The following is a 26,982-nucleotide window of genomic DNA, read 5'->3' on the forward strand; positions in this document are numbered from 1 at the left end:
AAATCATCTCATTGAAACTTCGGCTTCCGCAAATAAAATCTCACGCACAAGCGGATGAGACTCCCTTAGAGCATAAAAACCGGCATAAAAACCGGAACTTTTACTACGCCAAACGTATTTACAAACATTATGACTCGCAACATTGTAGTTCCTAGACTACCACTTTAAAACTAACAAATTCGAACACTTCCAAACAAGACATTTACCTATAGCTCTGAGAGATTCTAGCAGCAATTTGTTGTCGCCCAGTATTATGACCTTCTTCAAATATCTGAAGTTGGATAGAAGAAAGGCCATTTGAATCGCAACCAGTTCAGCCTCCACTGCCGAGTGAGCATTGACCGGGCTTCTTCATAACCAAACAGTGCTTCCATCTCTATTATTGGCAACAATCCTTACCAAGGTCTGGTCCCATCGTTCCACAGAACTCGGATTACCTAACTTAGTCGGCACCGGAGGCCTAGTCCTGATCTCGCCACAATACATTGAGTTCATCTGTTCTTGAACCCTAGCTCTGATTTGGATGAGCACCATTTTATCTCCAAAAACTGTTACACCCCTGAAAGTTTTATCATTCCTCCACTTCCACATCTCTTCTAGAATCGTACATGCCCTAATGATAAATTCATCAGCAGTCATTTTGATTATGAAATTACCTAACGTGGTTAAGATGATTGTCCAAGTTTTAGGTTGATCAACTTATTGAACAACTGATTGTTTGAAGCAGATTAATCATGGTGATAAACACGCAAACATTAAAACATAAAGCAATAAAGAACACGAGGGAATTGGAAATCTTGTTCGGTATAAACAACCTACTCAGGGGGACTGATACGTCCAGGTAAAAAACAATCCAATATAATCAATCAACCAATGTTATATGAATATTAAGTTTGACAAAGCTATCCTTCGCAAACACCTCTCTCATTTGGTTATCTCCAATGGATATGGATCCAAGCTCCCCTCGGATCTAGAGACTCCATCTCTATGCTTTACCCAATCTTCTCTAGAATATTGATAACATGTAAATGCAACACACGATCTCACACTTAATACGACGTCCACAAGTTGTGAGTTGTTCTAAGCTTGTTGTCGATGAAGATCTCATAATAACTAGAGGGACAAACAAATAACTATGGTGCCGTGTTTATGCCAAAACCGAAGAACCAAAACAACACACCTTTAATTCAAACGCTAGGTCGGTTATATATAAGGTTTGGTTCTGAATCCTACGCAGAAAGTCAAATCAATCGGATCCATCAATTCCGAGATTATGATTCCAAGTAAATTGGGTAACTAACTAAAATAGTTAGTTATTTGATTCCGTGTGAGGAAAAGACGTAGCTGCCCTGACCTTAAGTTGCTTGAACAACTTGTTGACGCTCCTGCTTGAACAACTCGGTTACAACTTGTTTTTCGAAATAAACTATGCCATAAATAGTGAGAACCAAGCGCAGCCATGATATAGTAAAAAAAAATCTTCTAAACAATAACTGGAAAACGGATGTTTATGAATTAAGTCATGAGATATATCAATAAGATGAAAAGAAAAAATACAAACGGTAAATTGAAATTACTCGTCTGGTAAATTATTAACTAAACAAAATTCGAAAAATTTCAATTGTAACTAAAAAAAATATAAACAAACGATTAGAACTTGTTATACAATGAACGTGCAAACGATTTTTTTAACGACGGTTAGTCATATAACCCGTATAAACCCCTACGTTATAATTTTAGCCGAATTATCTAAGAAATTAAAGAAGTAATTCAAACTAAAGTATGACGCATGCACTATAATATAGAGCCGTAAGCATGAATTGAACTATTTATTTAATTAGTTAAATAGTTTGACTATTATTTTAATTGAAGGTCGACCTTTGGCCATTTCATGTAGTTTCTTCTTTAAAAAAAAAAATCATGAAATATACCAATAGAATAAAAACCCAAAATCTAAATGGTAAATTGAATTAATTCTTTTGGTAAATTAATTTACTTGACGAACTTGAAAATCTGCAGAATCAACTACAAGAATTATAACAAAAATTCTAGGCAAAACGATTCGAACTGGTTTTTTTTATGAACCTGCACACAAAACAAAAACAAAGAAAAAAAATTTAAATAAGAATAATCACTGATTTTGGTTAAAAATATCATAAACTCAAAGAATTGAAAAGTAGTCAAAAACTATTTTAAAACCAATAACTTTAACAATCACAAAAAAAAAAGGAATAAGCTAAAAAAGTAAACAAATCGTAGCTACAAATCCATATAGTTGTGATCTTCTCATTCATACGGGAGAGAAGGAAAAAAAAAAATAGAGGTGTTAAAAGAAGGAATGTAAAATCATCTCTTTAATAAAATGAGAGTTAAACTTTTTATTTAAAAGCAACTAGGAGATTAGCTAGTTTAAACAAATTCTTGTCAAAAATATATAATCGAAGTCAAGTTGCTTGAGTGTTACATATTTAGCGATTATCACACAAAACAAACAAAAACACAAAATCGATGGTTATCACAAAATATTCTTCTACCGATATATATATACAAGACGATTATCACTCGATAATTGATAGATTGTGGGCTTGATCAACCGACAAACTCAAAAACTTCAAGACTCTAAAATGCAAACTCAAACCAAGTACAATAGGATGCTAAGATTTATTTTGGACACACTTTTTCATCTTCCAAATCATAAACCATCATCATTTAATTCATTTTTTCCCTCTCTTTTTTTTAAACATGTATGTAGTAAGGTAGTAAGAGACACTCACAGTTACATATTCATAGTGTGTTATTTATATTGCTTGATAACTTATGTTCGTCGTAGGACAATTGTAATAACATTATGGTTGTCAACCTATTATATATTTGAATATGTGTCTAGGAGAGAGTCATGAGGTATTAAAATGGATATATTTATTATTATTATTATTATATATATATATATATATATATATATATATAAGTGTGTGTATGTGGAAAAAGCATAGGGCGGAGGTTGTGGGACGTTGACAGGGCAAGGGCACAGCTAGGATTGGGGATGTTTCCTTGCAATGGGGATGTGACCTGTCTCTAAGTCACCACCATGCCATAAAAAGCTTTTTGGGAATGAATGATGTTGGAAAGTTTGGAAACTGCTTTCGCTTGATATATTTCATCATGTGTGTTGTAGGGTTAAATATGTACATTATGGCTCATTTAAAACTTTTCAATACCCACTTATTATTACCATCTAATTCAACTTGGTACATTCTTTTCCCTTTTATATCTTTAGAAATATAATAATGGTGGACGTCTTTTGTAAAACATAATAAAGAATAATAGTTTAGAACTAAATAATTTATAAAATGAATAAGGTTTTAAACTTTAGCAAAATAATCTAAGTTTTATTATCTTGATTTTTCTCCACCGTCTATAATTTTTTTAATACTTTTATTGAAGGACAATTAGGTCAATAATCCAATAGCTCATCCTCCTTTTAAAAAATAGCCCAAATTACATTTTATTAAGAAAATAGCTAACAAGGCTGGAGTAAATTAAATTAACTAAAATACAATTAATTTAATTTATTTCGGTCTGGTACTATCTTCATAATAAAACGAAATTTTGGCTAGAATCTTAAAAGAAGCTAAGTGATTAAGTAGTTGCAACACATTCCTCCCTTTTATTAAAACAATAATTACCGCTCAAAAAATTTATTGACTAAGTACAAATACAGTTTTACAAATATTAATTATTTATTAATTTTTTCCATTTGTTAATTAATTCATTCTAATTGGCTATTTAATTAGAATACCCATTTTTTTTATGGTGGTGGTCATTATAGTCCTTTAAATTAAGTTACTAAATTACTAAATCAGCAAAGCAACATTAGGAATTAAAAGTCTTTTCTTACACATAAAATTATTAGTCACGAAGTAGAGAGAAGATCTAGATTCTCATCAATGACAAAATTTGTTAAAGTCCGAAAGTACATTAATTCTTGCTCGAAAAAAATTATTATAATGATTCACTCAATCAAAGATCACCTTTCAATCCGTTTCTGACAAGGTTCTCTTCCACCTCTCATCATGGTAAGGTCGTATGTTTTCACAAGCGGGTCGGGAAACATCATCAAGGTTGTGGCTCTCGCCTTACCTACATACTTGACGGTGTTTCTCAATCGCCCACCGAGCCTTTGTGACGAGATGGAGTCCATTATGGCCAGACTTTGGCGGGGTGGTGATCCCGTTAACCACAAGGCCGACATGATAGCCAAGCAAATTTGGCGTCTCATCTCGAGGCCTTCTTTGTTGATGGCTCGGGTCCCTAAGGCCGAATATTATCCCGCCAACTCGTCGGCAAGAGTCAAGAATGGAGTTTCCTATCTCTGGCGCTCTTTTATTGGGGACGAGAAGCGCTTGCCAAAGGTCTCCGATGGCAAGTCATAGGCGGCTGTGAGATCAAAGCCTTCTCAGATCGTTGGTTACCCTGACAATCGAGCTTTACAATGATTACGAGAATGCCCCCAAGCCACCACAATCTCCAAGTTTCTGAGTTGATAAATCCATCCTCTCGGTCTTGGAGTGTAGAGCTGCTCTATACTCTTTTCAGGCCTCATGATGTTGAAACTATCCTCTTTGTACCGTTGTAACTACAAACAGGTCCCGACACCCCTATTTGGCACGACTACGACTCGGGTTCCTACACCAAGTCTGGATATCGCCTCATCTTCGAGACCGCCCCAACTGCATCGTCCTTTTCGTCTCTTTCACCCTTTTGGAAGAGCTTATGATCCATGTATGTCCGCCAAAGGTCAGGATTTTTCTTTGGAGGTTAGTTAACGATATCCTTCCCACTTTGCTCTCTCGCGAAGACATGTCCCTTGCTCCCACTCTTGCCTTAGGTGTGGTGCATTGAATATCTCCCACACGTGTTCATTTATTGCAAACAGACTCGGGGAATGTGGCAGAACATCACCCTCGAGGACCGTATTTTTCATCGATTGATCTCATCCATATGGGACTTTATTGAGTCTCTGTGGCCCAGGCTCTTTAGCGAAGATCGCGACATCTTCTCCACCATTTTCTTTCTCATATGAAAGTTTCGAAAAAAATAGCAATCACTATACCCCAACGCATCTGATCCCACAGTTTACAAGGACCTGGCTCCACAAATTCCATTCCGTTAGAAGTCGTCCACAGCAACGGCGAGTCAATGGCCCAGGCCTAAGCCAAACGGGGTCCCCCCTAACCAGGGCAAGCTCAAGTCTAATATTGACGATGCTCTTCCTGATGATGGTTCTAGGATCGGCTATGGTGGTCTTTTACGAGACAGTTTAGGCACGGTTGTTGGTTTCTGCAATAGCTCCTCGTCCCGCCACTTTCCTCTAGAAGATGAGGCTATGACCTTCCGGGAAGACCTTTTGTTTGCCAAAACCCAAGGATTCACGATCAACACGGTGTAAAGCGATTTCCTTTTGCTGGTTGATGCCATCACTGGTCGTAGACCATCCCTCCACATTGATCCAATTTTCTCCGACATCTGGATCCTCCTTGTCGATGGGTGTCACGTCGACTCTCTTTTCTCCTCACTAGGGGAACAAAGGAGCTTATACACTTGCTCGTTCTTCTTTTGGTTATTCTAACACTGTTTGTTGGCTGTTTGAGTGTCCGCCTTGTATTGAACATATTACAGCAACCGATTTGGTTGACTGATTGATGAAATTGCTCCTCAACCTTTAAAAAAAAATTCAAAGATTGATATTGGTTAGGGTTTTTGGTAAGTGCGCTTTGTCACATGTTTCACCTCCCTAAGCCCTTATTTTTGCTGTGTTTAACTCCCTTATAATATTTTGTTGATATCCTCCACAAAAAATTACATATTTCACAAAAAATTATGCTTTAGTGGGGTTTTGCTAGTAATTTTTACTTTCTTTTAAATTTTTAATAAAATTAATAATGATATTCAAATGCACATTAAATCAGTTACTATAGCCAAGCTATACCCCAAATTCAAAAGTTGAAATGCTACACCACGTAACATATTATTTGTAGTAGGTTTGATTATTATCGTTTAATTTTATTATTCATGATTTAATTATCCAGCTAGCATTTGTAGGGCAAATTTCCACGAAGAACCCAGTAGAGTGTCGTACGCGGTCAAAATAACTTCATATTCATACCATCAATATTCATTCATGCATGTAGACGAAAAGTCAAATCACAATCTCAATCTTGTTTCCAAGATAAATAGGAAGAATTTAATAGCAGTCCATGTTATAGTGAAAGAAATAGTCGATCGGTAAAAGACAAATAATACTTTAGTACGTACAGCTATACTGTGGCTTATTGACGTCTCTTAGAGGGTCATGTCTCAACTTGTTGGAACCTTAATTTTGACCTACATATGTCTAACAGTTTGAGAAAAAAAAAAAAAAAAAAAATTGGCTCCTCATCCAACTCTTAGCATAATCACGAGGGCTTGGGGGCCACGAGTGATGCGAGGGAAACGTGAGGGCATGGTCACCAAACAGTTTCAAGGGATGCTAGGGTTTGGGCTTTGATTCATGGCCGTGGGAGCCACAATCACACGGGTGAGGCAAGTGAGCGAACCAAATAGACCACGACCTTGCACATGCAATATAGACTAGCTAGTACAAAATAGAATTCTAATGATTTTGCGTCACGACGAGGACACACAAAGTCATGACGAAAATCCTCCGCTAGATGGAAACTCATCTTGTCGTAGCGGGAGTGAACCAAATCATAGAATATTAACGACTTTTGTACAAAACATGAACCAAATCATAGAAAATTAATGATTTTCTTACCAGACAATTGTATTAACTCATAGTCATCATTTCAAATTTATCTATGTGGGTATTTCCTCGGTTTCACTATGTAATAAATGAGGAGCATAACTGTTATGCCGTCATTTTCACAAAATAAAAATGACATAAAAAAAAGGCATGACAAGCCCATGCACGTAGCCTACCACAAACAAAGGGCTCTGTACAAACTCGTGTCAACTCTATAACAAACTCGCAAGCAAGAACTATTGCAATCTATAACTTGCCTTCAACTTGACACTTTCCTTCAACTCGAGTTTTATCTTCAACCCGAGTTTGGGTTGAGTTTTGTCTTCACTCTTACTTTTGCCTTCAACCCGAGTTTTTCCTTCAACAGAGTTTTATCTTCAACCCGAGTTTGGGTTGAGTTTTGTCTTCACTCTTACTTTTGCCTTCAACCCGAGTTTTTCCTTCAACTTAACTTCTGCCTTCAACCTTATTAGTTTCTCCTTCAACCAGAACGCTCCTTGCCATAAACCCATGTTGATCACCAAACATACCTCGCCGCCAACCCATTTTGAACACCAAATAAGTCTTGCCACCACCCCATTTTGGCCACCATTCATGTCCCGCCGCCAACCCATTTGGCCACAATAAAAACCTTACTACCAACCTATTTTGGAAGCTAAACAAACTTTGCCTCCAACGCTTCTTGGTCACCAAATGAACCTTGCTGCCAATCTAATGACGCCGCAAAACTCAAGTGTGCCACCAACCCCCTTGAGCAACCAAACTCTAAGCTCTCGTCAATACACAATGGCTGCCAACCTAGCCACACCACCAACCTCCCTGGCTGCAAACTCTTTCTTGGCCGCCAATCCTCATGCCTTCGACTCCTAGGTGCCACCAATTCCCATGCTCGACCATGCCTTGATTCTAGTGTCTCCAAGACACAAGGAGATAACTGTTGTCAATGGTGCCCACAAGAAGAGTAGTAGTGTCTATTTATGTACATTTGATGTAATATAGTCTCACGAAGACTCTTGCTTGTAAATACTAAATCATTAATAAAAGTTGAAACGTTCATTCATTCTTCCTTGTCTGTTTGAAGCTTTATGATAATCTATAGTCTTTAGTCCTTAAAAAAATCTAACAACATATGAAGAGACAAATGTATATTTGCATGAACAAACTCTTCATGGTTTGCTTAAAACAATATATTCGCAATCTAAGGATCAAAGGACTATTGATCTCAGTACGATTGTTAGGAGAATCTATGATGTCTGGTTATGAGACATTGAGAGTTGGAGACTATATAGTTCTTCTAGGTATCTTCTGAAGGTACTGAATTGACCAGTGCACTTCTAGAGACAGAATAAGAATAAACCATTTAACCTCTTATGTCTCAAAGTACATATGAATTGCATCATGTTTACCTCAATCCTGAAATGAGACATGTCATTTCATAGCTTACGTATTCTCATTTGAGAAAGTCAGAGTTCGGATTCACTATGTGATTCTGAAGAGGACTTATTGGTGAAGTACTAAGTTATGAAGATGTCACGAGTAACTTTGTGAAGATCTCATAGATATGAAATTCATGTACAAGATTGCTTAAATGCAATGTATATCACATCATGCTTTACTCCTTGGAATGTGAATAAATGAACTGGCCAGTGTCCAAATTGAGTCACGAGTCTTTTGGATGAATCAGTGTGACTTGTTAGCTCCACGTCAATGTTGTCAATGGTGCCCACAAGAAGAGTAGTAGTGTCTATTTTTGTACATTTGATGTAATAAAGTCTCGTGAAGACTCTTGCTTGTAATTGCCTATATATTCATTAATAAAGTTGAAACGTTCATTCATTCTTTCTTTGTTTGAAGCTTTATGATAAAACCTTAGTCTTTTAGTCCATAAACAAACTTAATAACTTACGAAGAGACAAATGTAGATTTGCATGAACAAACTCTTCGTAGTTTGCTTAAAACGATATATTCGCAATCTTAGGGTCAAAGGACTATTGACCTCAGTATGATGTCTGGTTATGAGGCATTGAGAGTTGGAGACTCTATAGTTCTTCTAGGTATCTTCCGAAGGTACTGAATTGACCAGTGCACTTCTAGAGACAATATAAGAACAAACCATTTAACCTCTTATGTCTCGAAGTCACTATGTATGAATTGCATCATGCTTACCTTAATCCTGAAATGAGACATGCCATTTCACACCTTAGTATTCTCATTTGAGAAAGTCAAAGTTCGGACTCACTATGTGATTCCGAACAAGGCCTATTGGTGAAGTACTAAGTTGTGAGTCTGTCATGAGTAACTTTGTGAAGTTCTCATAGATATGGAATTCATGTACAAGATTGCTGAAATGCAATGTATGTCACCTCATGCTTTGTTCCTTGGAGTGTGAATAAATGAACTGGCCAGTGTCCAAATTGAGTCCTGACTCTTTTGGATGAAACAATGTGACTTGTTAGCTCCTCGTCAATACATTGTTTCTAACTTATTCACAAGCGACAAAGGAGTTGAGGAAATAACAGCTAGAAGGGTAAAATGGTAATTTAGTAAATCCCGACTAGCTGATGACATTCATGAAGGGTAAACATAGATAATATTCAGTGGATCCGCTCATCATAATTAGGTCGAATTCTTGAGTAGAAAATAAATTCATTTGAACCGAGAGATTTTCAGTGTCAGCTCTTTAGTGGAGTCAGTTGACATTAAGCTAAACTTGGAAAAGGTTTGTGAACTTTTGAGTCCAAGTGTTTAGCTCAAGCTTTGTTCATTTGGGTCCATGAGGTCACTGTCACGAATCACATCGATAGGAATAGTTAAACTGGAAGCTAAGTCAAAACAAGAACGAAAATTGTCGAAAGGGTATTTTTGTCTTTTGAGACATAAGGATGAAATGGATGTCAATAAATTTTGACAAGTTCATTTGATGACTTAATGTCACTCGGCCATAATATGATTAACTGGGCCTTGTGAATTAATTTCATTTCATGAGAATTTTATTGAAAATTCTTAATGGGCCTTTCTCATGTTGTCATGAACAAATGAAGAAGCTTCTAGAAGCTCCTTCTAGAGAGACTTGGGCGCCTACCCTAATAGAGAAATAGGAGAGTTTATTTTGTGCATAAATGTATTTAGATACTTGCCAAAAGAAAAAGAGGAAACAAATTTCCTCCAAGAGGAAAGTGGGAATCGGCCAAGTGAGAGACAAGGCAAGGCCTTGAACAAAATTGGAAACAAATCAAGGCTTCTAGAAGCCTTGAGTTGGCCGAGTGTCTCAAAGGGAAAAAAGAGGAAATTGCTCATGAATATGTGATATTCTATAGAAGAGGAAACTACATTATTGAAGGTGAGACCTCTCCTATAAATAGGAGCCTCATTTCCTCACATTTCATTCATCCAAGTTTAAGAGATTTGAGAGACTCTCTCTCTAGAACTTTGGCCGAACTCCTCTCTCTCTCTCTAGTTTATTTTCGATTTTGTTTTGGCACCTAGGTCCTCATTTGACCTAGAGTTTAGCTCTGCGACTTCAAGACTCGTTCTTAAGTCGTAGTGTTTAAAAGTGCCCACTCACTGATTCCTTTTATTTCGAGTGATTTAGTGATAGAAACTATCGTGGTTGCTCGAGGTGCCGAGGAAAGAAAGAGAGACGTGCTGCGAGGAGACGAGCGTTGCAAACTTTCCAAAAGCTTCTACAAAGTTCAAGCTTCAAGAAAGGTTAGTAAACTCTTAGCTCATATTGGTTTTTAATTACATGTACTTGCACTTGTCTAGGTTAGTAAAAACCGTTTTTACTTGTAAAAGAAAATTTTTAAAATTCCGCCGCTTACCGAAGCATTAATTATTTTCTCAAACCCTAGATCGATTCCAACAGTCAATACATTGTTTCTAACTAATTCACAAGCGACAAAGGAGTTGAGGAAATAACAGCTAGAAGTGTAAAATGGTAATTTTGTAAATCCTGACTAGCTGATGATATTCATGAAGGGTAAACACAGATAATATTCAGTGGATCAACTCATCACAATTAAGTTGAATTCTTGAGTAGAAAATAAATTCATTTGAACCGAGATAATCTCAGTGTCAACTCTTTAGTGGAGTCAGTTGACATTAAGCTAAACTTGGTAAAGGTTTGCGAACTTTTGAGTCCAAGTGTGTTAGCTCAATCTTTGTTCATTTGGATCTATGAGGTCACTGTCACACGTCATATCGAGTAGGATTTGTTAAACTAGAAGCTAAGTCAAAACAAGAACTAGACAAATTTTACGAAAATTATCTAAAAGGTAATTTTGTCTTTTTAGACATGGGACGAAATGAATGTCAATAAAATTTTTGACATTGTCATATGATGACAAATATCACTCGGCCAAGTTAATATGCCTTGAGGATTAATTTCATTTCATGGAATTTTACTTGAAAACTCTTAATGGGCTTATCTTATGTTGTCATGAACAAATGAAGAAAAATCTAGAAGCACATTCTAGAAGGGCTGCACGTCCAAACCCAAGGAAGAGAGACCAAATTTTGTACATTGATATATGAAGATACTTGCCAAAAGAAAAAGAGGAAACAAATTTCCTCTAGAAGGAAATTTGTATGGGCGGCCAACAATAGGCAAGGGAGAAGCAAAACAAAAGAGGAAACAAATTCAAGGCTTCTAGAAGCCATGTTGGCCGTGTGACTTAAAGAGAAGGAGGGAAAATTTTGCTCATGAATATGTGATATTCTATAGAAGAGGAAACTACCTTGTTAAAGGTAATTCCTCTCCTATAAATAGGGCCTTCATTCTCATTGTTTTCTCATTCCACATAAGTTAGAGATTGAGAGCTTCTCTCTCTAGACCTTGTGGCCGCCCAACTCCCTCTTTCTCACTAGTTCTTTTCGTTTTTGTTTTGGCACCTAGGTCCACATTTGACCTACTGTTTTAGCTATTTGACTCTTAGACTTGTTCTTGAGTCTTCGTGTTTAAAAGTACCCACACACTAATTCCTTCTTATCTCGAGTGATTTATGTGATAGAAACTTTCGTGGTTTCTCGAATTCCCGAAGAACAAAGAAATACGAGCTGCGTGGGGAGACGAGCGATTCAACCTTTCCAAAGGCTTCTCAACGATCAAGCTTTTATAAAGGTTAGTAAACGAGTAATGCTCTTTAATAGTTTTAATTTAAATATAAACATGTGTTTGCTCTTTGTCTAGGTTAGTAAAATCGTTTTACTTGTTTAAAAGAAAATTTTTATTTTCCGCCACTTGCTCGAAGCGTTAAATCTTTTCTTAACCCTAGACCAATTCCAACAATATCCTCATAACCCCCAAGACCTCTATAAATACCCTATCAATTTTCATTCTAAGGTAAGTTTCTTTTTACTGGAAAAACTCTACAAATTTCTCTAATAAACATTTCACTCTCTCTAAGAATCATTGAGACGAGCACAAATTCATTCATGAAAACACAATACAACCGATTAATGTTTAGCGTCAGAGCATGCGCCGAGGGTAAAACCCCTTCGGACTTATGTTTCTTTTGTTAAAGGGGAAAGCACGAGGATTCAAAGACTCGTCAAGGAAGGCGAAGAACTCGAAGGTTCGGAGAAGAGCACAAAGAACATGAAGTTACATAGATTCAAGAGCGAGACAACTCAAAAATCACAAGAGACACGAAGATGGTTCAAAGAACGTAAAGGACTTATAGACGCAAAGAACTCAAAATCTCGGAGACAAACACGAACAAATTGAAGATCCAAGGATTCAAGAGCTCTAAGATCCAAAGATCGCAATGGATACGAAGATGACTCGAAAAATGCGAAGAACTTAGATACTTGAAGAGCTTGAGGACTCGAAGTTGAACGCCAAGAATGTGAGGTCTTGGAGAAGGGTTCAAGGGTCGAAGACTTGGAGACGCAAAGGTCAATTCGAGGCCTCGATGATGAAGGGTTGAAGACTCGGAGAAGCGAACACTTAAGTACTCGAAGAAGAATCTGAATACCCAAAGAACATAGAAATCCGAAGATTCCAAGAAAGGCTATCTATTGACAAAAGGATATCTATTGATGAGACAAAGACGATAAGAAGAGAAGACTTCATCACATCCTAACATACGTGCGGTCATAGGATTTGGCCCTAGATCAAACAACGGACAATTCTAGGTGTTAACAATCATCATCTATTTAATTATCTATCTCTTCTTCGATCGATGGTAATCACTCTATGAACGGTGAAATACTATACATGTCTTCGTCTTCATCTCGTCAACATTTATTGATTTCATGTGCACTACAAGAGATGATTTTGCGTTGGCTGGATCTGAAATGTAAGGCACTTGACTTGCTTGCGCGGTCAAAAAGAAAGGATTATTTCTATAATCGAGCCGTCTAAAGTCGATAATTACTATATATTTTTTGCCCTCTTTTCTGCGCTTAAATAATCTAACTTGCAAGCTACCGAGCACCAAATGTCTTCTTTGTAACCGTAGTAGCTCATAGCACCATATTTTGAATTCTTATCACCCAATGATACATGCAATGCGGTCAACAATTAATGTGAAACCTATATTTTAAACGGGTTGTTGTCTCTTTCTTGTGTTTAAGACATCTAGCCGTTTGATAATGATGTGTACTTTTTTACCATTGATGAAGGGGCACGACATAGTTTTACTAACATCTTCGAATATCTAGTCTATTGATACACACTCTTTTGGGAAAAAATTGAAAGAATGATTGTTTACTTCTTGTAACCATTTGTCACATTTACATCTCCTTTTATTTTCAACTTTCAACTCATTTATATGAGGCTCCATAAATGGCGTTACATCAGAAACATTGTGGAGAACATTATGTCATGTATTTAGAGTAGCATAAAAAGTTGAATTAAACATAAGAACTATATGAATTAAACACACGTATTTATAGTAGCATAAAAAGTTGAATTGCAATCAATAAAAGCTTTTGATGCCCGAGTTGTTTGGTTTGCGACTCTAATTGCATGTGTTTTGGCTAAATATTGTAAGCAAAATCCAACTAAATTATGTGTAATGTACTTCGCCACTATGCTCTCATATGGCCTTTTACAATTTTTCATGCAAATCTTTATTAGAACTTTCATGTAGCGCTCGATTGGATACATCTATCGTAAAAATATCGGTCCACATAATTTTACTTCACATAATAATTGAAGAGTTAAGCGAATCATTATGTCAAAAATATGAAGATGGGCAGAGCTTCACGAACATGCATATCTTCTTAATCAGCTTTGACTGCATCAAATCAAGATGATATGGATTCTTTTTCAAATTATGCCTTTGACATCCTTGACCATGTCATATAGATCTCCGCCTGAAAAAAATTCAACGAAGGGCTATATCTTTTGTAATTCCATCTGAATCTCTTATAACCAATATAAAAAATCTTATTCTCATTTTAACAATCAAACAGTCAACTAAGTATCCTGACAAATTTTCGTACGCAGGAAAGTCATTTATTTTCGTCATTTACATGGCTTTCAACTTAAATGATTCTCTGCAGAAAGCATCTTTGACATCGATCCTTCTTACCAAAAAAATTTCCATATTAGTGACCAAAACAGTGACAAATAACATATCATTTCTGGGTTGGATTGCTCCTGATGTCAAAAGAACCAATATCAACAAGTTTATCTTCGTACACAACTTTCGAGGAATATTTTAGTTCACTAATATAAAAGGCCAAAAACTATATGGACTATACATACTTCCAAAATGGTTTATGAAATTCTGTTTAGTCAAAGTTAAGATGTCGTACACAATTTAGAGTTCATGTATGCAAAAATCTGTTCTGATGCAATAGATGGACAAATATAAAAACATTGCGTGAAAGTAAATGACACAAAAAATGATAACCCAGTTTAGTGCAACGTTACCTACTTTGGAGGGCAGCACGCCCAGTGAAAAGAAAATTCACTAAGTAGTGAATAGTACAAAAATAGACTTGTATAAAGGATCTCCACTTTAAGGCTCTTTTTTAATTACAACCCGTGAATTCTAACTCATGCTCCCCCTAAATCTGATATTCCCTTAATTCTACTCTCAAACACTCTCCCAGTGTTTGATATTCTTCGATTTCAACATCCGTTAAAACTTCAATCACAAAATCACATAACCTTGATAACTCTCTAACACTCAATATATCTGGAATAGTATCTAGAGAATTAAACCACACACATCACACAAATAGCTCTCAGTCCACCGATCGTGCACGTTTAAGAACCTGCCAGAAGAAGAGAGGCTGATCTGCACGATAATCCATAGACCAGAGTCTTAAACAAGCCAAACTGGCAGCAAATAACTAGAAGAAACACACCAACTAACAAGCAATATTATCCAGATAGTACACACCAAAGAGCAAATCAAATACTAGGGGAGAGAGAGAGATAGAGAGAGAGAGAGAGAGAGAGAAAGTAGCCATAATCATTACTAACATCGTCACCCTCTTCACCATCAACTTCATCTTCATCTTCTTCTTTTCTAATAGGATAGGCATGCTGAGAAGTGGAAGCACTATCAGTTCAAGCCACCGGGGTCATGACCTTGATCAGCCTTTCACACACTGCTTTTCGACGAGTAGATTTGTCGATAATCTCTTAGAAACCTGAAACCTCTAGAATAAGAGCTCTTAGAATGTCACTAGGCACTGACCGAGACAGAGGGGCCACATCAAGAGTTTCGCCAGTAGAGATCTCAAATGTAATAGAAGATGGCCTGACAATATTACGTGCATGTTTCCATGAACAACTCCCACAGCATTGTAGTCACGCAAAATGTCCTTCTTTTGAGAAAGAAAGATCCAGAGATGAGAGAGGGAGATCATATAGGCAGCTTAACGGCATAGGACTCGAAGTGCTTAACCCGTTGCTCAAAGATAAATTCTTCAAAATCAAAAGAAGGGCGAGTACCTATTTGATACAGAAGGTTGGCAAGAGCAAGAGTGACACCAGAGCCGTGAGAAGAAGAAGCCCAGGTTGCAATTCCAATTCTATAAAAAAAAATACTTGGCACTGAGGAAGGCAGAGGGCAGAAGTCCCATCTTAGGCCATTCCTTCTTATCATATCGAGAAATCTCATGAACAATGATCTTCAAAGAGGAAAAATGATCAGCATTATTGATCCTATACCTCAACTAAGGTAGTAATTAATTACAGTCGGAGAGATGTTGAAGCAGTGACCTCTCACAAACACTTTGCTGAAATCCGGGCTATCAGGCATGTTGAGATCAAATGGCAAGTTCACAATGAACTCGTTTACCAACTTCGAGATTAGGGTCCGATCCCAATAACAGTCATGAGCAACTGAGCGTCACTCAATAGCTCCATGATCTCACCAATTTTCAGAGCCTCCTCAAACAACTCCCTCTCAGGGAAGATCTTTCGGTGATACACAAATTTCCACTTGGTCACATTCTCTTCAACGTGGAAAGACACATTATTCAAAGGAGTTGTAGGCATATTTTTAAAGCTGAAAAATGGAGCAATTTCCAGACTTAGGAAACATAGCATCAAGCTCTTCTTCCTCTTTCCCAGATGTCGCCCAAAAAGGTAGCAACATCTTCCTCGACAACCTTCTTTGCAGGCTTCCTCATCATCAACTTCTTCTTATTCAGACCCACATTTTATTTCTTCTTTTTATCATCAAACTTGTATCTTCCCTTTCTCACTAGTCTTCTTCTTCTTAGGCAGCAGAAAAGACAAACAGTATCATCAATAAGAATAGCTTTCCACTTCTGAGAGGACTTCTTACCAGAAACAGGCACAAACTCAACCGGTGCCTCAAAACTTCTTTCTTCAGCCACTTTCCATGTCTTAGTAGCTACATGATCTGAAGGAGGATATGCATCCTTCTAAACATTATGAGCATCAAGATGAGCAAGGTTCTCAACGGCTTGATCAACCACAACATTGATAAACCCATAATTCCTCCAATAACTTCAGCACTATGAGGATCAGTGGGATCCAAGAGATATTCCAAATTTTCTTAATCCTTCTCGAAATTCTCATAATTCTCAACCCTAGCCTCAGTTTTCTTCTCTATAACAACATCATGGTTCCTAGTATCTACAATCTCTTCAACACCAACATTAGACACATTAGGGGTAGGAATACCTTGCACCATCACATGAGGAGTTTCAATCAGAGAGATGATGGAATGATCCTAAGTGGAGATAGGGGGAATCTATTCGTCTTCACTAGAAGGGGTGGAGGACATAGTTACCTCGTCGGAAGAATCGATGGGGACAACCCTACTAGTGATGTCTTCAATGCTTAGTCCAACATTCCTTGGTGCAAGGTTTCCATAAGATTTTTGTGCAAAACTGATCTCTTTGTGAGTGGGCGTCCTTCCAAATGGAGCATCTCCGGCCTGACCATCCGAACTTTCCCCAGAAGTCATACCCATAACACAAACACCATGTTTATGCGTCTCTTTCTCTATAACTTCATTTGCGAAATTTTTCTTCTTTAGAGCTTTCTTCACAGGGACAGAAGTTCTAGCACCAATTCTTGTACCCGTCATTCTTAAACCACTCAAAAATCTAAGAGAGTAAAGGTGAAGAGCACAATCGCACAAAGTTACAAGCACAAAATTCACAGAGAATATAAAGGTAAATTTGTGAAATTTTGAGCTGTTAGAATTCAAAAATAAAAGAACTGGATTAAACTTACTCGAGAGCGTTGTTCACTTTAACCTCCTTTAAAGGTATCGGACGAAGGTTCCCCAGCATCGTCTGCAAAAAAGCCAATGTTGACATGAACAAGAGGTTAATTTTCCATTGTTCCGATCAATATATGCTTTTGTATATTATTATTCTGATTTTTTTTAGTAAGCACGCTTTGGATTTCCTATGCGATGTAGATATATTGATTTATTCATATTTATGAAATAAGAAAACTTTATTCCTCTGTGTAACTGAAACTTGTTTTGTAGCAGAAGAATATAATTAATTAGATCGGGTCTTAAGATTCGTATTTAGGTATAAGAACATAGAACATACAACTCAATTTTGAGGCAAAAGAGGATGAATTTTGTTTTGACGAATGAAATGTTCTTTCCTAGTGTCTTGTAATTGGGCAGTGAAGTTAGATTATGTCAAACATTTATCACTAGTATTCTTCAAAGAAATTAACAAATAAAGTGTTGATGTCATGTGACTATTGTATATCAGCACTGTTACCTTGCAGACAATTTCTCTTGTTTGTTCTCTTAACTATTAATAAATAGAGATTTTAACGAGTATAAACGATGTATGTGATTGTGCAGAGCCGGTGAGATTACTACTCATGAGCCTGACACCTTGATGACCTGCGTCAGCTCAAGATCCCCAACCGGTTCTTGAATAGAAAGAAGGACTACAAAGAAGAGAAATACAGGTTGTCTCCAACGCTTTGGACATGAAGCTCAGGGGGACCACCTCGAGTGTTTGAAGAAAAGTTAGCTATACTTCATTTTTTTTTAAATAAACATTGATTCTTGTTTGTGATTGTAAATTATATGTTTGATCATTATATGAAATATGAGATTATATTTTATTTTGTTTTGAAATTATTTTAGCATATATTTTTATATAAAAATTGAATATATAAATAAAATGTACGATATACAAAAAATTCCATAATCTAATATTTACAACAGTAGTCTACTTCCTAAATGCTTTGAATAAAATAAAACTAGTTTTTTAGTTTTTATTGATGAGATCAGTAAACACTACATATATAAATAGTAATAACATGTTTTCACTAACGTTTTATAAACTTAACACACTATGAAAAAAATTGGAGTCCCAGGCAAAGTGAAAAGACTCCAGTGCGATAGATGTCAGTCACTAAACCATAGTCGAAGTATAATGACTACAGCTTTCTGTTGTAGTTGTTAAGCCTTTTCTCTAGTAGTGGCTCCCACCCTGAGCCTCCTATATTTCACCTAGATGTCTTCCGAGGAAATATATCGTTGACATTATGCAACCTATTATCGATCGATTATCTTTGGCAATCTCGATGTGGACCACTCTAGTGAGATTTTTTATGTTTCTATTCTCTTTGCCGCTATGATGAGTATGTGTTTTGAGCCCTAATAATTGATGGTTTATTGTGAAATTGCACCAAACTGTACTAAGTATTCATTGTATCTTTTTTTATGCATCGTTTAGTTGTTCGTCATTACTTTTTGTGCATTTTGTCTCACATATTATTCCAAAATTTTGTATGACACATTGCATCAAACTAAACACAATTTCATAAGAGATCTTAACTCGCAGGTATCTTCAAACCTAGTTTGAGAAAACGATTTAGTGCAAGCATATGTAAGTAAATTTTTGTATATATGTGTCTAGGCTTTGTAGTAACAAGTATGTGATGGTGTATAAAACCTAGATATTGCCCAAACGAATGGAATTGTGAGTTGATTTATCTTAAATCCTAAAAAAAGATCACTATAAGTAGTGAACTAGATATTGAGGTATCCGAGAGGCACTTCTAGAGTAAATTATTGCGTGTAGTAATTCACATATGATAGGTTACATTTATACTAGGAAGTCCATTTCAGGATTCTTGATAACTTTTGCTGAAGTAGCGGTCTCTTGGACATCCATATAACAAAATGTGTAGCATTTTCAACCATGAAATATGACTATATGACGATTAATGAGGGATGCAGAGAAGCTTTGTAAACGATAAAATTTATAGAAGAGTTAGACTTGAAGCAAGATAAGTATCTTGTCTATAGTGATCATCAGAGTGTCATCCACCTCTCAAGGAATTCGACATTTGCATTCGAAATCCAAATATATTGAAGTGAGGTACTAGTGGATATTTGTGATGGGATTGGAACAAAACAATTAGAATTCGAAAAGGTTTACACCAGTGAGAATAGATCCAATATAATAGAGAAAACTTAATAAAAAAAAGAAGCTTAAAACTTAGAATTGAATAGCGGACTTGCAAGTGCCCATAACACGAGTCTGATGGGGAGTTTCTGTTGCCAGGCCCACTCATAGGCTTGACATAATAAAGATATAAAAGTTCTCGATAAAGAATAAAAAGAATTAGGAAATGGAAAACAAAGCGTGTGTTTTAGTGGCGAAGAAATTTGCACAAGTGTAAATTAACAAACAACAAGAAGAGAAGAAAGAGAAGGGAAAGGAAAATAAATAAGTTGGGGAAAAGCCGGGGTTTAATTTTTGGCAAGAAGCTCGCAAGCCGGGGTACATCAAATTTTTCTCAAATTTGGAGGGGAGATTTCATGGACTGTGCTAGTCATTCCTAGTTCTTCTTTTTTGTGAGATCTTTTATTTAATTGATGACTTATTTGATGGATGTGACTTCGATGTACCCATTATTAAATTAGTGGAAGATTTTATTCAGCGACAATGGTTTTCACAGTTTTTTTTTACTCTCGTCTTGAGAATTTTCCATGTTTAAATTGGGTATGTGGATGATGGTTGATCGTTTGATTGGATAATTATTTTGATGTGTGCTTGACTTTATAGGTTTCTCTTAGTCCATTTAATTTGTACACAAAAAATTAAAGAAAATCAAATTATCTATTGTTTCATGTTTTTTTATTTAATAGATTAAGTGGAAAAAAAATTATTAAAAACAAAAACAAAAACCATGTTAGCACCGTTAGGAAGTGAGTCACAAATCTGACCTAATCATAAAATAATAAAAATCAGCACAAAATAACTCACAGATCTAGTTGTTGACTCTCGATGTAAGACGTCCGCTTTGCTATTGCAGGTTTCACTTCTAATCTATATTAAGAGTTGTGTTTACAAAAGGCATTGCATTGAATGAAACATAATCGTTGTTAAATTTTCTTAATCTTACCGATGAGTTAGGCTCTACAATGGGAAAATATCACGAGTATCCCTTATGTTTAATCGAAATGCGAGATTTATACCCTCTATTTTTAGAAATATCAGACATATCCCTTCAGTTTAATATAAATGACATATACATCCCCTAAAAAATGTTATATTACAAATATCACCATTTTCGTTTACTTTTTACAAAAAAATAATTTGAAACCCCCTATATACCCTTAATGAAATAATTTTTTATCTTCTATTCTATATACAAAAAAATTAAATTAAAAAAATTTCTTTATAAAAAGTTAAGGTTTTTTTTATAAAGGGAGATTTTGATTTTTTTTAATTAAAATAGTAAATAAATATTTATTCTATTAAGGGTATTTTGAGGAGTTCAAATTATTTTTTTGTAAAAAATAAACGAAAAGGATGATATTTATAATATAACATTTTTTAGGTGATGTATATGTCATTTATAATAAACTGAAGGGATATGTCTGATATTTCTAGAAATAGATGGGATAAATCTCGCATTTCGATTAAACACGAGGGGTACTCTAGATATTTTCCCCTCTACAATTCAACAAACACAACCCCAAAATCTAAATACAAAAACACGTGTAATACGAAAGTGAAAATCAAATAAAGGACATAAATGTAATAATAACACATGAGCATTACCAAAAGCTATTATTATTATACTAATCGAGTTTCCAAAATTGCATGTAACTGAGCTCTTTCTTGCAAGTATTATATGTTTTGCCTAGGCTCTTCAATTGTCTGCCGTTCTCCTCGCATTGATTCCATAAAGATTCATCGTAATCTGTAAGCAGTTAATTTAATCGTAAACTATATATAGCTAGCTAGCAAATGTCCGTCAATTAATCTCTTATAGCCTTATAGCTAAATCTAGGGCAAATTATTTGAAATAATTACGACGGATCGCAATTATATGAGGGCGTAACATTAAATATAAGGAAAGGAATAGAAGATTCCTATAAGAGTATAATATATATATATATATATATATATATATATATATATATATATATATATGGTAATATATATTGTCTATTAGATGAGTTGTATATTGGATAAATTGAACAATTTTATCTCACACGTTCATAACTGAATTTGGATGAATCGTGCTCGGTGATGATCATATGGTCCTCTCCGACATTTAAGAGAATAAATTAAATTTACTGAAAATGAAAGGCAGGTGAAGGGAACAGGATTATTCTGCAGCTCATTAAATATAAATCTATATATTGTGACCACATATAGCTTGAAATTTTATAATATATACTGAATTTCTGTGGTCTCATAGTGAGATTATGAGAATTTAATGTAAAAATGACTCAATGAAATTGACCTTGAGAATGACGGTCTAGGGAATATATTACTGCCTTATCTTGTGTTAGATCAAGCAACTATAATAACAAACTGACCGACAATGTGTAAATGTTCCTCTCCATTCCATTTTGTAATCTGATGCCTGATGGGGTGTGCCTGATATAGTTTCGAGCGGTTTAGGCCTCATACGGTTTCAAATAGTTTTGAATTTTGACTGTTTATTAATCAATTAGTGTTAAATTATCTATGTATAATTTGTTAAACTCAATGTATTTTATTTACTTTCAGAAATTTAAGCATAGTAATTTGAGTTGAACAGTTAAGTTTAAACTGAAAATCGTTAATTATTTATTCACTTTAGGATTTTTTATCATTGAATTTTTTTTACCTTTTTGTACTGTTATTGAAATTCCAGATCTACTGTATGAACTATTTGTAAGGTGTTGTAGCAGACAGTAGTAACACCTGTAAAGACACCACACAATAATAGAAAAAGAACACACACAGAATGGTAACCCAGTTCGGCCTTAACAGCCTACTCTGGAGGGATGAGAATCCCGGTGAAAAGAGCAACTTCACTAACGGAAAATGAGTTTAATCGGAATACAATGAATGATAATCTTTCACTATTCCTAACTCCCAGTGAACCGTAGCTTGATGCTAGTCTAGGCTCCCCCTAAACTTGAGCTCCCCTCACTTTTCACCCTTACAATCACACAGTGTATTAGTGTGTTGTTCTTCGCCCTGGAAAACAAAACTCACCCAATGGAGAATACACAAAAACCTTTTTGGCACACTCAGGTTTTTCGGCGTGAAAGTGTGTAACCCTACCTAGGGTTTCGCATTGTCTTATATACGAGACAAACAAAACGAATGACCTCTGATCCAAGACAGAGACAGATGGCACGCATCCAGCGAGCCCAGAAATAAAGCTGTCAGCGAGACCTCTCCGCGAGCTGACAACTTTAACTAAGAGATGTTCTTTGAGATGTTAGAACCACCACGAGAGACAAATAGCAAGCCTGAATCAAATGGTCAACTTCTTGTAACAACAATCTCCCCCTTTGGCTTTGAGCAGGCAAAAGTCTTCCTTCAAAAACGAAACACTATGCCAACCTTCAAGGAGCACTCTCGCCACACACACAGCACAACAGAACATCTAACTGTGAGATCACTCTTGTCACAGTGACTGACAGAGGAGACAACAAAATATATCCATAAAGTGGAGGTCCAGAAGTTACAGACATATAACCAAATAACCAAGTTTTAGAAGTGACTTTTTGACTCCCCCTTTTTGCCATGCAAAGACAAAAAGGAAGTAAAAAAAAAGCTAACCAGTGCATGAGCCACGCAAAAAAAAACTTGAAGAAAAAAAGTTTAGGTACTTGGGAGAATACGAACTAAAGCATCTTCAAGGGCCATCTTGCGCTCAGTAGAGGTAGCAATCACTGTCTCCAGATGCTTGATCTCATCAACAAGGGAAAGAGCTATCAGTTTCCTGACGTCAGCTGACATGGGAGGAACAGCCGGAGCATCATCATCATTGAAGCGAGCGTGAGGTAGGCTGGACTGGGGAGGCTTCTTGATGTCTGCCACATGATGCTTCTTACAAAGTTTGTAGCTGAAGGAGATCTTCCCTGGAGTCGAGCTACAAGCTTTCATCTCTTCTGGTGACAGAATATCCGGTTGTTGATGCAAAATGATCCCAGTGATCATGGAAGGATAAGGGATAGGAAGCTTTATAGCTTCAGAGCCAGCATGCTTGATGATTTGGGAGTAGAAGAGTTTCCCAACGTCAACCGAACGACCTGTGCCAATCATGAAGAGAAATTGAGCAAGGGCGAAAGAAACACATGTGGAGTGAGCAGTAGGAATCCAGTTCTTGACTCCAATTTTGTGAAGAACAGAGTACTTAGAACTGAGAAGAGAAGCATGGTACAGCCCAGACTCAGGCCACCCTTTCTTGTCTTTCCCTCCAGTGAGTTCAGAAACCAGCTCAATTCTTGAAGGCGCTTGATCCTCAGAAGTGGGAGCATTTGAACCCATGAACTCATGGATGACCTTGGGAGAGAAGTCAATGATTTTGTTCCTGACCACCACCTTTTGAAAATGAGGGGAAGTGGCATCATCGACTTGATCAGGAAGATTGACAATGAACTCCCTCACAAGATGAGCGTGGTAGGAGCCCACTGAGGTCACTGTGGAGAGAAGCCCGGTGCTCTTGAGTAGTTCAATGACATCAGCGCATTCCATGGCTTCATCAGAGAGCACATGTTCAGGAGCAATACTCCGAAGAATAACGTACTTCCATCGGCTGGCATTCTGAAGGGTGTGAAAAGATATTCCTGTGATTGGAACATCAGGAACATCCTGTCTAGACGACTTCTTCTTCTTATCACGAGACCTTGCTTCCTCCACAGCTTCTTCATCTTCGACGATGTTAGTCACATGTTCTCTGACATCCTCCACCACAATCTCCTCCTGAGGATTAATGGCATTCGCTTCAGTGGTCTCCACTCTGCTCTTCTTCCTCCTAGCAGATTTCTTGACTTTCTCCACAATGGAGGACTTCTCAGCAGCCTTCTTGGAGGTCCTCTTAGTCTTCTTTCTGGGCATGTCTCCTGGGGGAACCACATCTGAGTCTGGTTGAAAACCCTCATCCATGATTCGGTCAAAGTCTTCACGGGAGATCAGCTCTCTGCGGTTCTCTCCTAAAACGTCCTCATCCGACCTAGAACCTTGACCCTTAAGTTCTCTGGTCATCTCAGCCAGAGTGGGATTGTCCACTTCATCAGTCTCCTGAGCTTGAGGATTAGGGAGATTAGATTTATCACCGAATCTGGGAGAACTAGGGTTATCCGTGGAGGTGTTCTCGACATTTCCTTCTCCTGAGTTTCTTAGAGTCATCATGGCCTCTACTGTGGGGCTTATGGTTTCCCTCTCAGAACCGATAGGCTCAGAGGGAACATCCACATGCATGCTTTCTTGGTTAGAAACTGAGGAAGGAACAGGGTGAGGGAGAACTGTCGCTGATACCTGAGGAAAAGTAGGGAGAAGACCACGAAGGGCAGTAGCCTCAGCCCTAGACGAAGAGTCTCCGGCCTCACCATCGACTCTGACGGACTGAGGTTTCCTGATTCTTACATTGTACTTGTTCACTTGAATGTTCTCCGTCTTGGACGAAGAGAGACCCTTCGCCTTTCCTTTCACCGTGGACTTGGAGGCGTTCACTGTACCTCTTCTCGTGGACACCATGATTATGAAGAAAACTGAGTTTTTCAAGAACTGAAGAGAAGGGATTAAAGAGAGATGCAATAAGAGGCAAAGATCTGCGAAAATGATGATAGCAGTTGGAAAAATCGTACTCTTTCTTGGGAAATAAACCGTCACGTTGTAATTCAAATGAATTACTCTAAACGCTGCGTTTTGAGAGAGAGTGGGAACAACATTTTCCCAATTGGGCCTTCTATGCGCCAAAGTCATAGCCCATAAATGACTTCGCCAGCCCAATAATTGCTATAAGTCAGGTATGCACACTCCTAAGGCAGAACGGAGCTTCTCAAATTTCACCATATCCAGAGGTTTTGTGAAGATATCAGCCAGTTGATCTCCGTATTGACATGCTCTAGAGAGAGAATTTTGTAATTCACAAGATCTCTGATATAGTGATGCCGAATCTCAATATGCTTAGTCTTGCTGTGTTGAACAGGATTCTTTGCAATGTTGATGGCACTGGTGTTTTCACAGAACAAGGTGACAACATCTTGAGGAACATCATACTCTTCAAGCATAGATTTGAGATAAACCAGCTCTGTGCTACCTGCCCCCGCAGCAATGTACTCAGCTTCAGCAGTGGATAAAGATACACAATTCTGTTTCTTGCTGAACCAGGAAATCAGATTATTCCCGAGAAAGAAACATCCACCCGAGGTGCTCTTTCGGTCATCAGAATTGCCTCCCCAATCTGCATCAGAAAAACCAACCAGACACGAGTTCGTGTCAAAAGAGTACAAGATACCATAGTCAGCAGTACCGTGAATGTACTTGATAATCCTTTTAACATAATTAAGATGAGTTGTGGTGGGTTGAGACTGAAATCTAGCACAAACTCCCACTGAAAACGAGATATCAGGTCTGCTAGCGGTTAAGTATAGCAGACTCCCGATCATGCTTCTATACAGCTTGGTGTCAACTGCCTCACCATCATCATCTTTATATAGTTTGACTGTAGTAGAAGCAGGGGTTCTCTTTGGTTTTCCTGACTCTAGCCCGAATTTCTTGACCAACTCTTTAGCATATTTGCTCTGTGACAGGAATATTCCTCCTTCAAATTGCTTAATATGGAAACCAAGGAAAAAGGAGAGTTCTCCAACCATACTCATCTCAAACTCTGATTGCATATGTTCCACAAAGTGATCCACCATCTTCTGGGACATTCCTCCAAAGACAATATCATCCACATAGATCTGAGCAAACATCATCTCCGATCCACTCTTTCTAATGAACAGAGTTTGATCCTTAACACCCCTGACGTATCCCTTTTTGGACAGATATTCAGCCAGTCTCTCATACCAAGCTCGAGGCGCCTGCTTCAATCCATACAAGGCCTTATACAGCTTGTACACATGGTTTGGAAATTTAGGATCAACAAAACCCTTTGGTTGCTCCACATAGACTTCCTCGTTGAGGAATCCATTCAAGAAGACACTTTTGACATCCATTTGATAGAGTTTGAACTTCTTCAGACAAGAGATCCCTAGAAGTAGACGAATGGCTTCATGCCTAGCAACAGGGGCAAACGTTTCTTCAAAATCCAGACCTTCAATCTGAGAGTAGCCCTGAGCAACCAGTCTAGCTTTGTTTCTGGTGACATTTCCAAGAGCATCTGACTTATTCTTGAAAATCCACTTGGTACCAATAACATTGACATCTTCAGGTTGGGGAACATGTTTCCAGACTTCATTTCTTTCAAACTGCACCAATTCTTCTTGCATAGCATTCATCCAGAACTC

General features: G+C 37.2%; 1 protein-coding gene across 1 annotated transcript; it reads left to right on the forward strand.

Annotated features, from left to right (window-relative positions):
• Window positions 1-4,073: 4,073 nt before the first annotated feature.
• On the forward strand, window positions 4,074-4,777 carry LOC149393287 (uncharacterized). The gene is made up of 2 exons (XM_089617968.1): window positions 4,074-4,422; window positions 4,647-4,777. Exons 1-2 carry the CDS (start codon window positions 4,074-4,076, stop codon window positions 4,775-4,777), a joined length of 480 nt encoding a protein of 159 aa, XP_089474094.1.
• Window positions 4,778-26,982: the final 22,205 nt, after the last annotated feature.

The sequence above is a fragment of the Urtica dioica genome, chromosome 6 (assembly GCF_054948205.1).
Source record: "Urtica dioica subsp. dioica isolate 48M chromosome 6, U.dioica_male_clone48M_v1_H2, whole genome shotgun sequence".
Lineage (NCBI taxonomy): Eukaryota > Viridiplantae > Streptophyta > Magnoliopsida > Rosales > Urticaceae > Urtica > Urtica dioica.

Coding starts and splice junctions, on each gene's coding strand:
- LOC149393287 (XM_089617968.1), top strand. CDS start 4,074: ATGGTAAGGTCGTATGTTTTCACAAGCGGGTCGGGAAACATCATCAAG. Junction 4,423..4,646: donor CTTGCCAAAGGTCTCCGATG/GCAAGTCATAGG, acceptor AACTACAAACAG/GTCCCGACACCCCTATTTGG.